Genomic DNA, 15,473 nt, shown 5'->3' with positions numbered 1-15,473 from the left:
TTAATGTATTCTAATGTACATGTTTTTTTTTTTGTTGTTGTTCTTTTTTTTGTCTTAAACCACATTTCCACTTTATTGTAAATGTGACAATTTAGTTTTCTGTTTAATGTTAAGAATGTGATGCCATTTTTATTGAAAACAATAAAGACTGAACTGTATCATCCAAAATCAAAGTTAATCAGAGTGCGACTGGGAAACATTTATTGCTTTTAGAGAGAAAAAAGCGGTACGGTGGTTGTAATCATGAAAATACTGATCTGCAATATTACAGATTCCTGAAAATTACTTAAGATTTCATATTTATTACTTTGGTCGTGCCTCAAAAGGCTGCTTTGTGTTCCTGTTTGCATGTGTTCATGAAGCACACAAGACCGTAGGGTGTCTCATTCATCATTTTACATTTTAATAGGGAGTTTTTTAGCCACAAAGTGCACACTTTTTTTGCAAAGCACTGAAGTGAACTTCACAGTGGGTTTCAACCCAACAGTCTTTGCTGGATTACATCACCAAAGTGTTGAGTCCTCACTCCTCAGACAACTAAGAGCAACATTTGAGACCAGGCCTTTATTATTAAGTGTGTTTCTGCTCCGCAGGAGCTCTAGAATCAATGTAAACTCTAGTCCTCAACCTAGTTATGTCGAGAACATGTCCTGGAATATTCCCATGATGCCTCTGTGTTCTACAATTCAGGATGCTCTTTGTTTTCTGAACTAGAGTCCCGCGTGAATTCAGTAAGTGCTGCATCTAAGCAAAGACTCGAACGTTAAAAGAGCTTTTACATGAGAGGAAAAGTATAAAAGGATCACAGTCTTTGTGGTATATCACTCTCTCAGATTTTGGTCTGTCAAACTTTTGTTTAATGAGTTCTAATGTGGTTCCCCAAACAACAAACGTGATTGCAACGTGTTTCTCTTATAATCCTGAAAGTTGTACTTCATTTCCCCCTCCCAAAAAACGGTATTTTGTGCAATTGTGCCGACTTATGAAAGCTTGAACGTTTTTAAATACCCAAACAATTTAATAGACTTGGTGAGGGATTAAAAACACATTATCAGTATTCTGTGGGTTCTTAAGAACAAAAGAGGTTCAAGTGGATTCGTTTCTGGAAGTCTAATTCCACTAAATTATGACCTTTTGTTTACCGGCAATAGCGACATAGGAAATGAAGCGATTAGCGGTGTGCTAATCGCAGTGACTAGAGTGAAATTGTGTTTATCTGAGCTCGCAGGCACGTTGTGGTGGATTGGTCTTTGAACAATGGCACTTTCGACTAAAGTGCTTTTATCCGTGACTCCTTTAATTCATGTTCTAGAAATGCTTCCTCTCTTTTCTCTTTTTACATTACCATTCATCAGTTTTTGAGGGCTGAAGCCTTTGTTTCTCTAAAAAATGTGAAAAACGTCTAAAACATGCCTGTATCCTGTTTTATGTGCGTTTAGAGGCGTACAATTAATTTGAATCATCCAATTTCTAATACTTTACGATGTCCTTGAACATTGGATTTTTAAAAATGTTCACATTTATTTACAAATTTTTATTTTTTAGAGTTCAGGCAGGACTTTTTCAGAGTAATATTTTAAAGCGATTCATTTTTTTCTTCACCCATTCGTATGAAATGGAAATGGTCTGATCGTCTGTGCAAACCTGTGGCTTCCCTCTCACAGCTGTCCCGCTTCTTCCCATGGTGCATCGGGAGCATGTGGGTTTTTGGGCCATATCAGCTCTCCACACCTGTGCGAGGTGAGAAAGTGGAAGATAATCCCGGCACGGATTTGCCTCATCTCTACGCTTCACAGGAACCTGAACAAACAAAATAAAGTAACCTTATCGGCCATCAAAAGTTAAAAAAACTTCCACCATCTGTCAGCACCATCTTTTAACTTCAGAGAACTTCCAGCGCGAGAAAAAGAAAGCTGCCCTCCGTTGTGCGAACCGTGCGGATTTGTTTACGGTTCAGGGAAGAAACGAGAGATTTGCGGATGGTTTTCTGAGTTCGATCAGACTCAAGGTGAGGCAGGATTAGCGTTAGACGCCTTTCATGGCTTCCGGCTTCAACCTTTATCTCCAAATTGCCTTTCAGGAGGTGAAGTGTGTAAAAAGAGAAAAGCGGCGCTTTTTCTGCCCTTGTCGCTGGAGTCATAGATGTGCGTCTCACTCCACTTAAACTGTTTTTGTTAAGCGTAATTTGAAAGCATTGTGTGCGAGCACAACGTGTTGGTTGTTTTGGTTGCTTCAAATTGCCAAAGCGAGATAAGATGATTTGAAGCGCAAAAAATAAAAAAATGTCAGGGCTTTTGGATGAAAGCATTTTACCTCAAAGAAAATTGACTCAAGTACTCCCGACAAAAATCTCTGACAAAGCACACAAAATTCAGTTTATGATGGACATCTCTATTTTTTGTTTCTTTTACTTCAAGTAAAAACGCAACTAACTAAAGTGATGCTAGTTAAAAGTTCACAAAGAATATAGTTTATAATAACTCGTTATTTTCAATAGAATAACATAAATGAAGTTCAAACTGAAATTTCAGTTAGGAACGTAAGTAAACTTGGAGTAGAATTGTGCTGGTATTCGCTAATGCGATATATCACGGTTATGAATATGCACGATATTGTTATCGTGGGCACGTCAAAATACCGTGAATAGTTATATTACAAATTATTCTACATTTGGAATGCATTTTAAGAATACTATTCCCATCAACTATATATATATATATATATATATATATCATGTACACAAACACATATTTTAGTTTGGAAAAATTTCAGTATGCAACAGCGTACAAAGCAAAGTGGTTGCATTCAAGTTTTTGGCCCTAGTCAAGCTCTAGATGTCAGTGCTGAATGAGTTTGGCCTGCACTGTTGTGATAATGTATCGATTCGCCAGTGTCTTTGATTCAGAATGCACCTTGTTTCATTTGTCACAGCTCGTTTATTAGTTTGATTTGACACCATTAAACTACTTAATGGACCTTCCCGGGCCTTTTAACGTCAACAGATGGGAGAACAGACCTCAGAGCATCTTACCTGAGTTATAAGAGCATCAACGTCAATCTTTCACCTGGTGCTGCAAACGCGACCCACCTGCTCAACGTGTCGAGCTGAAGAAACCAGATTCTGTCTAAGAAAGTGGAATCCAATGTTATAGTTCATAAACAGTGAGACCGTACAATTTAGTAGCACAGTTTCACCACAATGTCAGAAAGACCTACTCATCATTAAAAAAAAAAAAAAAAAAATATATATATATATATATATATATATATATATATATATATATATATAGCATAGCTTTAGCATACTGCATAAAAACCAGTCTTTAACGTTTAACATTTTGAAAATGGCCAAAGAATCTGCTCAAACTGAGATAGAGGTCAATCTATAACATAATAATAATTTTTATACATTTATACATAGACCTATTGATTATTGCTGATAACTTCGGCACTGTTGACTATGGTATGGTTATTTTCAGAGGCAACTTACTCAGGCAAGCCCTATTTCGCCTCAGATGCTGCGATATGGTATGTTTTTCTTGTTGAGAAAATCATATTTATAATATTTTTAATTGGATAGTCTTTGTATTGCATATAATTGTAATTCTTATTCGGAAACAGCGTTCTACTTACGTTTCCCGCCTAACTTAGTTTAATCGTGTCGGTCACAGATTTTGGTCAACGAAAGAAGTAGCGCCTCAATTTGTGGGGCGTGGCTTCTTTATCAACGGCTCAACAAAGGCGGCCTTTGGGCTTGTGATCGTTTGTTTTCAAACTGTAAACGTTATTAACGGTCTGTTTATGTTTTTCATATTGGTGTTTTATTACTTTTATTTCATATGCAAAATGTTAGGCTTTAATATTAACCTTTTAAAATTAAAACAAGTTAAAAAATAAACATTTATTATTGTTACTTTACTTTTTTGAATGTTTATTTGCTCATATCCAGTTGGAAATTTTTAAGTTTGGTTTCTGGATATTATAAAATTAGGTTAAAAGACATGAAAAAACGGATGGTGAAAGCTTCGCTCTCTCAGATTCTCTTTCTTTTTCAGATAGACGTTTCATTTGCATGCTGACCTTCATCCGAATGTGAGTTTGCCCTTTCCAAACTAAGGCCGCACACTGCAGGAAGAGCAGCACGAGATGCCACAGAATCTGTGATTTTAGGAGCGCAGCGCCTGTGAAGTGAGATTAGAGCCTCAATCAGTGCTGTCTGTAACAACCGAAGCCACAGAAATGTTGGTTTGAAAGATTATGGAACTGATCTGTTGAGCTCTTGTTTGCATTATATGCATTTTTTTTGTATTCCACAGTAAATGGCAACTGTTTCTTTTGTAAAATATTATTATTAAATTATTCATAAATGTAAATATTATTGTTGCATACCTTACAGTGTATTTACACAATATAAAATACCTTATTTTAAATTTCTAGGTTGTCCAAATTCCAAAGCTCAGCCTCTGCAGCCATCTAGTGGCCACAAAAGCTGTGTCTCATTTAGAAGGTTGCGCCCTCCGAAGGTCGCATTCGAAGGCTGCATACGTCATCGTGGTTGTCTCATTTCAGAAAAGCAAGTAGCACACTCCGAATGAGACCTTCGAATGCGACCTTTTTTCACAGGAATTCGAAGCATACATGAGTTGTATCCTTCGCTGCTACAAATAACCCACAATCCCTTGCGTCGCTATAAAAAACCGTTGTTTATTTGAAAAAATGGCGGCGGCAGATCTACACATAAGCGATGTGGTGTTTAAATGTAAGTACTTTAAAGTTCTTCATTTTTTAAAAGTTGAATTACAAGTGTGGTAAACATGATTACAAGTGTTTAGTGATTTTTTTTTTTTTTTTTTTTTTTTTACAGTTTAACAGTACTTTGCTAGCAGGGCGAGAAATAATTATTATTTAACCCTTGTATTACATTTCGAGGCCACTTTTATATTGTTCACTGTAGAAACTGACTGGAAACAATTCCATAAATTAATTTCTGCTTTTAGTTTTATGAAATTAATGTTCAATATTTTAGAAAAAAATCTATCTAAAATGACCAAACACTACAAGAGGGGAAAATCAACAATAAAATACATGTAGAAATAAGTCCTGTTATTTTTTTGAATAGGGAGCAAGGAAAATACGAAGACGTTTATAAGATTAAGGCAGGAACATTCTGATCTCTTCACTGGAGCTAAAAATACAGCCTTATATGGTTGGAGGTAAGATCTTAAGTGTTAAAAAGTAAGCTGTCAGTCTTTCTTCTTTTTGAGCAGAATTAATCTCATTCTTACCTGAAAGGCCTGAAAGGAAAAATGTAAGTTCTGTCAAGGAGAACATATTAGACCAGGGCTAGACCAGTCCTGCAGAGTTTCGCTCCAACCCTTATTCAAACTCACCTGCCTGCTGCTTTCCAGTAACCGTTGGAACCATGATTAGCTTGTTCAGGTGTTTGATTTAGATTGGAGCTAAACTCTCCAGGTCCATCGTGTGCAACCCCTATGTTAGGCAGAAGGGCAGTCTTATTTCTAAGGATGTGTAAGGAGTTTTCACTCTGAATTATGATGTTATGCTATGTTATTTTTATGATTATAGATTTATTCTGGAGAAAATGGACCTTTCCAGTAAAATAACACCAGTGCAAGCTAAGAAAAAGTGGGACAATTTAAAAAAAAAGTATAAGGTAAGCTAAGATGTATACATTGTACAGTCCCATGTTCAAGTTGACTCAACTCTATAAAAATGAACTTTCTAAGTTTCAGTTCATATAGAATACATTGTTGATAATTGGCACATTCAAAAGATTCAGAAGCACCTTCTAATCAATAAAAAAAAAATTCTGATAAAAAATCAGCCTTTCCAGTACAAGGTGATATTTGACTCCTTAAAATGATTTACAGGGGTATTTTTCTAATTTTATTAAAAGTGTATATATATATATATATAAGCTTTTTACTCTAATTAAACAATAGAATAAGTTACCAATAATATAAAATCAATATTAGCTAAATTAATTTTTAATACACAAAAGTGTATTCTTCTGCTTATAGGTATATTTTCAGACATTTAATGAGGCTCAGAGGTAACATGAGTGAGTATTTATGCTACCACCATTACCATTTTTTTTTTGTCTTAGGAATGCAAACATCCAGGGTCAGGTGAGGGCATGAACAACGGAAAGCCAACTGCTGAAACCTGGCCGTGGTTTGTCCTGATGGATGAGATGTTGGGTCAGAGGCCTTCCATTTCTCCCCCTGTTCTCATTTCTTCACTGCCTGATGACGAACCACAGCCAGGTTGCAGTTTTGTTGAGCCTACCCAGGAAGCAGAACAGCAGGAGAGGGCAGGGATAGATCAGTCACAAACGAAAAAGAGAAAAAATAAATCAGATCCTCTTCTTGAGCTCCTGAAGGAAGACATGGCACGGCAGAAGGAGTGGGAAGAAAGGAGAGATGCAGAAGACAGGGCGAGGAGTGATAGGCTCTTTAATTTACTTGAAAAGTTCATTGATAAAATGTAATAAAACTATTTACAATATTTACTTACTATCGTTAATTACAATTATTGAAAAGGTAATTCTGTAGACAACATTTCACTAAATCTTTAAAGTAATACATTTTAAATGGCTTAAAAATATTTAATGAATAAAATGTATTTGGTTACAATTTAACAAATATAAAAGATATATTATGAAAAAGATGTCATGTGTTGTGTGAGCTCTCATGCTGACTTCTTGGTAAGCCTAAGAACAAAAGAAGAAGAAAATATGCTGGCTTAAGGATTTTAAAATTCCATGATAAGGTAATCAGTTATGCATTAATAATTCTGTATAAACTATATTAAACTAAAGTATAGGTAATTATACATTTTAATTTTAAAATCAGTATTTGTAGCCAAATTAAATGAAATTGTATTAATTAAGATTAATTCCTTAATTGTATTAAGTGTGTACAACTTACATTTTTAATTAGGATGAATTATGTAGTCGTGGTCCTGGTTGACATCCTGTAAGGCAGACACTTGGTTGCACAATCTCAAACGCCATGCTGCTCCAGATACTGCCTCTACTTGATTGCATGCCTCCACATCATCTTCCTCTTCTTCTTGGCTGTCGTCTGGTTGTATAATGTCGCCAACACCAAGGCAGATGTTGTGCAGCATGGTGCATGATGCTATTACCTGTATATACACAAATATGAAAACAAATTGTAAATTGTTTTATCTGACATTAAAGTTGTGTGTTAAGTAAAGGTCAAATATAGAGAAAAATAATGCAACCTTTGGGGCAAATGTTGGATGCACTTCAAGTGCTTGAAGGAAGATGGCTCTAAATCGCGTCTTCATCATTCCAAAAGCACGCTCAATAATTGAGCGGCCTTTGGAAAGACGTGCATTGAAGCGCTGAGTAGATGGTGAGGCTGGATTCTTAAACGGTGTCATGATTGCGATTGGCTTCTCTGTGCAGGGGTACCCACCATCGCCGAGGAGGAAAAAGCCCTGAGGTGGATACTTTGCCTGGTTGTAAATGGGGCTGTTCTTAAGCACCCGTGAGTCGTGGACACTCCCAGGGTACCCTACAAAAATGTCTAAAAATGCTCCTTGATGGTCGCATATACCTTGAAGCAGGATAGAGGCAAACAGCTTTCTGTTTTTATAGCACTGTTCATCAGGGCCAGCTGGTGGTTTTATTCTCACATGGCATCCATCAATTGCTCCAACAGCTCTACCAAATGCCTGGTGATTGGTGAGAGAAGCAAAGCCTGCACCAACCTGGATCAGGTGTTCTTCTGTCTTTGGTAGGGCCACAACCTTTGGCAAAATTGCTATGACTTCATCAGCCACTCGATGTATAATTCTGTGAATGGTTGGCCGTGGCATCCCAAAAGCCTGCGACACAACCCTGTAAGATGCACCACAGGCCAACCAATACAAAAACACCAGTGTCTGGAGTGTTGTACCCCAGCCATGTCTCCGTTGCTGATGAAGTAGCTCCAAAAGTTTATTGAGGCTCTCTCTCGTCAGACGAAAGTCTGCTTTTGTATCCCCTCCATCAAAAAACTTCTCAAGAACAGGGACATGGAGATTGAGCCTGCAATACTTGATGTCTGCCTATATAATACAAAATAATAACAATAATATATATAAATACATATTCTTGTGTATAATCATGTATATATAATAAAGTTTTTCAGTTCATTCTTGATGTTCAGTATTGTGTTTAATCATGTAACAGATCTACAGCATTACATTAAGTATTGTTTAATCATGTATTTGTAATCTAATTATACAGCATTAAATTTCATTCGTGTATATTTAATATGTAGTTTAATAGACACAGATTTAGTTATTTTTGTTTGTTTTTTGCATTTTGCTTTATTTACTAAAATTAACGTTACCTTAAAATTGCGAACACTGGGTTAAATTATGTAATTCGTAGCACTTTTAAAGACAGTGGGATCACAATAATAATAAAATTGTATATAATGTATATAGTAAAATGTGTAGTAAGATAAATGCAGTTATATAATTATTGCATCAATGCCCTACAACCAAAGGCTTTTTATATATGGACTTATATTAAATATAATTATATTAAAGGAACTATGCTACAACTTACCTCAAACCTCCGCCGGTAAAAACGGATAAACTTTGTTCTTAACATCCTCCTCTTTTTTCTCTCTAACAGATGTCTGTTGTGCGTACGCTGTAGCTCCTCAAACATTGAATAAAATAAAACAAATAAAAACATTTTCTTTTCAAATGACTTTCCAGATTTAGAAATAATTTCCTTAAAAATTTTTCTTAAACAAGTGTGAGAGCGCAACGACGTTATGTGTTGGCATAGCAACGTGATACTTCCTGTTTCGTTTTCCGTCTGTCCTAGGAAGGCCGTCTCGTTTAATCGCAGGGTGAAGGACACTCCGTATGCGCATCCTAGAGAGGATTCGACCTCCAGAGGATGCGACCTCCGGAGGACGTGGCCTTCTAAATGAGACACAGCTAAAGTAACACCACTAGTACTAAATAAAAAAATATAAAGAGGGAAACGCCTGTACTGAGACACAAACGTGATGGGCGTGGCTTTGTTATTCTGTCTTCCTATTGGTCTAAACCCGGGAAGCATTTTTTTCGCGTCAGTTTCTGCTCCGTTTCATAATAAAGCCTAACATTTTGCATTTCTCGGTTCATAAAATGATGAATTGACGGTGGTGCTTTAAGGTATGGTATAAATGACTACAGCTTGAGACATTTGCAAATAAATTAAATTTAACCTGCGTTTGTAGTCACTGTTTGCCCTGCAGTATTTCTTACTGCTTATATTTTGTGTGTACTACAGTAATACCATGTTTTTGTACATTTTACCATTAGAATACCATGTTTTTTTGGCTTAATAAAAAAAACTTTAATAACAATTTATATTTATAAATGTATTTTTGTTCGTTGTTAAATCATTTACTTTCATAATATATTATCCAATGTGAAATTTAAAAAATGTATATGAAAACGTCAAGCAATTGATCCTTATAAAGCGTGACCAACTTCTAGTGTAAGTTCACGTTTTATTCATTTGCTAATTTTAACATTTAATTCCATGCATCAACTATCAAAATAATAATGTTCAATATTATGCAAGTTGTGTATCAAGTATTGTTCATTATTGTAAAGTGCATACTGATACAATTTATTGGTTCAGTTTGTGCAAGAACGGTTTAGGAAAAAAAGTAAAGCATATAGTTTTAACTTTTGTTACGTACCTCCCTGGTCTAGGGTCAGGGATGGCAGAAACAAGGAAATTTTTAAACAAGGTAGAAAACAACAAGTTCTCTACGGACCACCTGGAGACCTTCTCTCCGGTCCCAGCATGCCACAGAAAAACCACACAGACTGGTCACAGTCTAGAATTCTGGTTTATTTGACAAACTCAAGGAAAGATGCTTAGCATGGAGCAAAAATAAACTTCAGGAGGGGACCAGGCCAAAATAACAAACATAACAGATCTAACTTACAAAAAGGAGTACTTTCTAATCTCTCAAAACAAAATCCAAAATAAACAACAAAAGTCTTACCTTACTCCCTTTCTAGCCCAAAAACAGGTGAAAACATGGACAATAAAAGAAATGGCGTCCTCCTCCCTACGGCTCCAAAATTAATTAAACTTTCAACTTTAGGTCTACCCCTTGGGAGCTTACTTGTACAAAAACAAATAAACCACAACTCTCCAACGTTTCAAACTGTATACACCAACAACTATGTACACCAACAACTATGTAAACAAACAACTAGCACACAAGCTATGGTCTGAGGCAGGATGAAAAGTCTCCAGAGGCAGTAAAGGGCACACTTCAGATGGAGTCTTCAGCTTTTATCCACAAGCTTCCCCTCCAGTAGCCAATCAGAGGAACCCGGTGATTGATGACAACCAGAACCAGCTGATCTTCATTAAGCTTTTGAAATGGCGTAGAGAGAATAGGGAGACAAAACACTGCACAAATAACACCTTAAATTACGCCCAAGGACGTAACACCCCCACCACCAAATTTACAACCCTAAGGATTGTAAACACAGATTATTTTTAGTGTGTAGTAGCATATGGGTATCTCAATCACCATCAGCATCACAGGTCCTAGAGAGTGCATCCGCCACCACATTCTCCGAACCTTTCTTGTGCTTGATGTCCAAGTTATATTCCTGGAGACAAAGTGACCAGCGCATCAAACGCTGATTTAGATTGCACATGCGGGAGAGAAAAACTAGAGGGTTGTGGTCAGTATAGACAACAAGAGGCATACTACTACCACCAACGTAAACTTCAAAATGTTTAAGTGCCATCACCAGGGCGAGAGCTTCCTTCTCGATGGTACTGTAGTTTCGTTGACACTTAGAGAACTTCTTAGAGAAGTAGCAAACTGGATGTTCTACTCCCGCACCATCCTCCTGCAGCAGGACAGCACCCGCTCCAACAGCACTTGCATCTACTTGAAGCTTAAATGGAAGAGAAAAATTAGGGGCAGAGAGAACTGGAGCATTACAAAGAAGATCTTTGGCAGAAAGAAAAGCAATTGCACAAGGAGGACTCCAAACAAACTTCTTCGCAGAGCTAAGTAGGTCAGTCAAGGGAGACACCACTGTTGCAAAGTTTTTGCAAAATCCACGGTAGTATCCGGTCATTCCAAGAAACCGTCGTAATTGACGCTTGGTAACGGGAGCAGGATATTCAACAATGGCAGCAACCTTTGCCGTTACGGGTCTTACACAACCTTGACCCACCTTTTTTCCAAGGTAAGTTACCACAGCCTTAGCAAACTCACATTTTGCTAGATTCAGAGTTAACTTGGCATTACTCAACCTGCTAAACACTCTCTCCAAGCTACGGATGTGGCCTTCCCAATCACCTGAATAGACCACAATGTCATCCAGGTAGGCCTCACAGTCGCACAACCCTGACAAGACTTTCTGCATGAGCCTCTGGAATGTGGCTGGGGCATTTCGCATCCCAAAAGCCATACAGCTGTACTGGAGGAAGTTATCAGGGGTGACAAAAGCAGAGATTTCACATGCACGTTCAGTTAAAGGGACCTGCCAATAGCCCTTTAATAGGTCTAGCTTTGTGACAAACTTTGAAGAACCAACTTTATCCACGCAATCTTCCATACGGGGCAAGGGGAAAGAATCAGGCTTTGTGATGCTATTTACCTTTCTATAGTCAGTACAAAAGCGAAAGGTAGAATCGGGCTTTGGGACCAGCAAGCATGGAGAGCTCCAGGGACTTTGGCTAGGTACAGCCAGCCCATTTTTAAGCAGGTAGTCCGTCTCAGTCTTCATGACCTCTCGTTTTGCAGGATTTACCCTGTATGGGTGCTGTTTGATAGGGACTGAGTTCCCTACATCAATATCATGAGATAAAACTGTGGTTCTTCCTGGAATATCAGAGAAGAGTGTGGGATATTTTTGTAACAACTTTACAACATCTTCACACTGACTTTTTGGCAAATATGACAAATGGGAATCGATTTTACCCAAAATGGCAGAATTATTCAGACGCACACTAGGAGTCTGAGGTTCAGCCAGCAACAAATCTTCATCAACAGGAACATAGTTAGGAACTACAGTAACACAAGGTTTACTCAGTGGCACAGAGAGTATTGTTGGTTTAGTTGAGTCACGTGCAACATAGGACTTCAACATGTTAACATGACATACTCTATTCTTGCGTCTGCGATCAGGGGTACCCACAACGTAATCTGTTTCACTCAGTTTCTGTTCAATGACATACGGCCCTGAAAACTTAGCCTGTAGAGCTGAGCCAGGAACAGGAAGTAACACAAGAACAGAGTCACCCGGTTGAAAACTGCGACGTACTGTTCTTTTGTCAAAGTGGACCTTCATTTTTGACTGTGTCATAGAAAGATGAGCTCTTGCCAGTTCGCAGGCTTTATGCAGACGTTCACGGAAAGAACTTACATAGTCTAGAACAGAAATGGGTGCACTATCCTTACCCATCAACTGCTCCTTTAACAACCTCAAGGGGCCACGGACAGTATGAGCAAACACAAGCTCAGCAGGGCTAAATCCTAGTGACTCCTGAACAGACTCTCTCACTGCAAACATGAGCAATGGCAAGGCATCCACCCAGTCCTTTCCAGTCTCAATACAAGATGTGCGGAGCAAAGTTTTTAGGGTTTGATGAAAACGTTCCACTGCTCCCTGTGACTCCGGGTGATACGCACTAGACATGTGATGTTTTATTCCCAACTCTTTCAACATTTGTCCAAAGACTTTTGAGGTGAAGTTTGACCCCTGGTCAGTTTGAATAACTCTGGGCAAGCCAAATGTTGTGCAAAACCTTACAACCTCTTTCAGAACTACGTGTGCTTTCAGTGTACGCAATGGTATGGCTTCAGGGTAACGGGTAGCAGTACACATTATCGTCAAAATATACTGGTGACCATGTTTTGACTTTGGAAGAGGCCCTACACAATCAATTACCAGCCTCTCAAAAGGTTCTCCAATGACAGGAATTGGCTGAAGAGGAGCTTTAGGAATGATTTGATTGGGTTTACCAGCACGCTGACAGATGTCACATGTGCGGCAGTAACGAGAGACAGCAGACTTGATTCCAGGCCAGTAGAAATGTTTAACTATCCTCTGAAATGTTTTTGTGACACCAAGGTGTCCAGCAAGAACATTTGCGTGTGCGAGTTGCAAAACATGAGAACGGTAGCTGGAAGGCAAAACAATCTGATATACTGTTTGCCAGTCACCTCCGTCTGAAAACTTGGGGTGCCACTTGCGCATCAGAATTCCATCATCCCAAAAGTACGCTACCTTTGCCAACAAAAGACTGCGACTGTCCACTGCAGCACTAATGCAGTTTACAAGTGTAGGGTCTAATTTCTGTGCAGCAGCCAAATGTTCCCTACCCACTATGGAATGACGTTCGACTGGAAGCTGGGCGTCATGCTCAGTGACCATCTCATCCCCAACAGATAACTTGCACTCTACCAGTTTAGGTTGCTCCCTCAGGAAAGAATCAGAGAGATCAACGACATCTTGAAAGCTTCTTGACTGAGAACGTGTAACAGCACATGCTGGAAAAGCTAGAGGATGGGTTGCAGAGAGATCATGGGAATCACCGATTATTGGCTTGCTTACCACTATTGGACTGGGAAAAACGTTACCACCAGCAAGGTCATTACCCAGTATGAGACCAACATTATCTACAGGCAACCGTTTACACACACCCAATTGAACAAAGCCTGTAACAAGGTCAGACTTCAAATTAACATTGTGTAGTGGAATGCTAATACAGCCCATCTCGATACCACGCACAAGGACATTTGCACCAGTATATGACACATCAGAGAATGGCAAAACATCCTCAAGCACAAAGGATTGGGCCGAACCAGTATCTCTAAGAACCTGCACACACTTCTCTGCAGAGTCACCAGCTAGCGATACATAAGCATTCAAAAGAAAGGGACCATAGGATGATGTTTCAGCAGCAAACAAATCAGGAACCGATTGTACAAATGCCACACCTTTAGGCTTTATATGTGTGGCTTTCTGCTTCCATGCCTTACAATCCCCAATCATATGACTAGGATCAAGACAGTAAAAGCAAACCCTCCTATCTGTGCTCTTTGAGAACGACTTCCCTCCACCACTAGTCTTGCTGCCATTCACTCGGAGTGCATCTTGAACTCTAGACTCTGTGGTCAGGGATGTTTTAGACTGACGTGTTGAGGAAAAGAGAGTTCTGTGTGTAAGTGTGAATTCGTCGGCAAGCACGGCTGCATCAGAAAGTTTTGCCACTTTTTGTTCGTTTAAATGAACCACAATGCCTTCTGGCACAGAAGTTTTAAAATCCTCAAGTAAGATCAATTCTTGCAATTCCTCAAACGTGGTAACTTTACTAGCAAGACACCACTTTTCAAAAAACACCTTTTTCTCCCTTGCAAATTCAACATAAGTGTGTTTGGCTTGCTTTGAACACGCCCTGAACTTTTGTCGATACGCCTCCGGCACCAACTCGTATGCCCTCAACACAGCGGCTTTCACAGTATCATAGTCTAATGACTCCTCAATTGGCAAAGCAGCACATACCTCTTGTGCTTTGCCAACGAGGTTGCTCTGCAACAGTAAAGCCCACATGTCTTTCGGCCAATTCAACTTTGCAGCTACCCGCTCAAAAGCAACAAAATAGGAGTCTACCTCTGATTCACGAAAAGGTGGCACTAATTTGATGTATTTGCCAACATCAAATTCAGGTTTAGACACAATGCCATCACTAGAGGAAGGTGGCCTAGAACGAGGTATAGGAATCGGGCGACTACGCAGGGTTTCCACTTCTAACTCAAGCTTACGTAACTTAATGTCACGATCTGCTTGTATTTCAAGAGCTCTCAGCCGAAGCAGCTGTGTATCATGCTCCTGCTTTCTTAATGCAAGATCAAGCTCTTTTAATTTCAGGGCTAACTGAGGATCTTCAGAAGCTGCGTTCTTATTGCTAGCTACAGAGCTTGAGTCATCTTTTGTTTCAATGCCAGCCTCATCCCCCTGCTCTAGTGTTTCTTCTGGGAAAACACCTGCCTCTACTAACTTGCTATACAGCTCCTCTTTTATTGCCGGTTTACGTGCAGCTTTAGATACTGTAACATTATAAAAGTCAGCTATCAAAAGCAGATCTTTTTTTCGACAACAGTTGTATTCCGCCAAAGAAGGAGACAGCGTGAACTTTATCAAATCAAAATCCATGTTTCCAATAAAACATAAGACCTCCTCACCCACCAAAGTTTAAAGCAGCCAAACAAACCTACATCCAACCACAAGAAAACTGCAATTCTAGTTTGCGTAGTAAAAAAGAAATGGACGAGCCCCCAATTGTTACGTACCTCCCTGGTCTAGGGTCAGGGATGGCAGAAACAAGGAAATTTTTAAACAAGGTAGAAAACAACAAGTTCTCTACGGACCACCTGGAGACC

The 15,473-nt window shown here is 38.8% G+C and overlaps 1 protein-coding gene and 2 long non-coding RNA genes across 3 annotated transcripts; 1 reads left to right on the top strand and 2 right to left on the bottom strand.

The window, feature by feature from the left end:
- Positions 1 to 1,410: 1,410 nt before the first annotated feature.
- LOC127988565 (uncharacterized) lies at positions 1,411 to 3,130 on the bottom strand. The gene is made up of 2 exons (XR_008161746.1): positions 3,032 to 3,130; positions 1,411 to 1,800 (listed from the first exon to the last, which is right to left on the bottom strand). It is a non-coding gene; the product is annotated as an uncharacterized LOC127988565 (long non-coding RNA).
- Positions 3,131 to 5,089: 1,959 nt separating this feature from the next.
- On the top strand, positions 5,090 to 6,957 carry LOC127987273 (uncharacterized). Its single transcript, XR_008161149.1, has 3 exons — positions 5,090 to 5,213; positions 5,587 to 5,674; positions 6,128 to 6,957. It is a non-coding gene; the product is annotated as an uncharacterized LOC127987273 (long non-coding RNA).
- LOC127987272 (putative nuclease HARBI1) lies at positions 6,460 to 8,990 on the bottom strand. The gene is made up of 4 exons (XM_052589519.1): positions 8,609 to 8,990; positions 7,270 to 8,100; positions 6,951 to 7,170; positions 6,460 to 6,733 (listed from the first exon to the last, which is right to left on the bottom strand). The coding sequence occupies exons 1-3, from the start codon at positions 8,738 to 8,740 to the stop codon at positions 6,955 to 6,957; spliced, it is 1,179 nt and encodes a 392-aa protein (XP_052445479.1). The 5' UTR covers positions 8,741 to 8,990; the 3' UTR covers positions 6,460 to 6,733; positions 6,951 to 6,954.
- Between the last annotated feature and the right edge of the window lie 6,483 nt (positions 8,991 to 15,473).

Source organism: Carassius gibelio, chromosome B22 (assembly GCF_023724105.1).
Source record: "Carassius gibelio isolate Cgi1373 ecotype wild population from Czech Republic chromosome B22, carGib1.2-hapl.c, whole genome shotgun sequence".
Taxonomy (NCBI): Eukaryota; Metazoa; Chordata; class Actinopteri; order Cypriniformes; family Cyprinidae; genus Carassius; species Carassius gibelio.
This window is presented reverse-complemented; position numbering and strand designations above follow the sequence as displayed.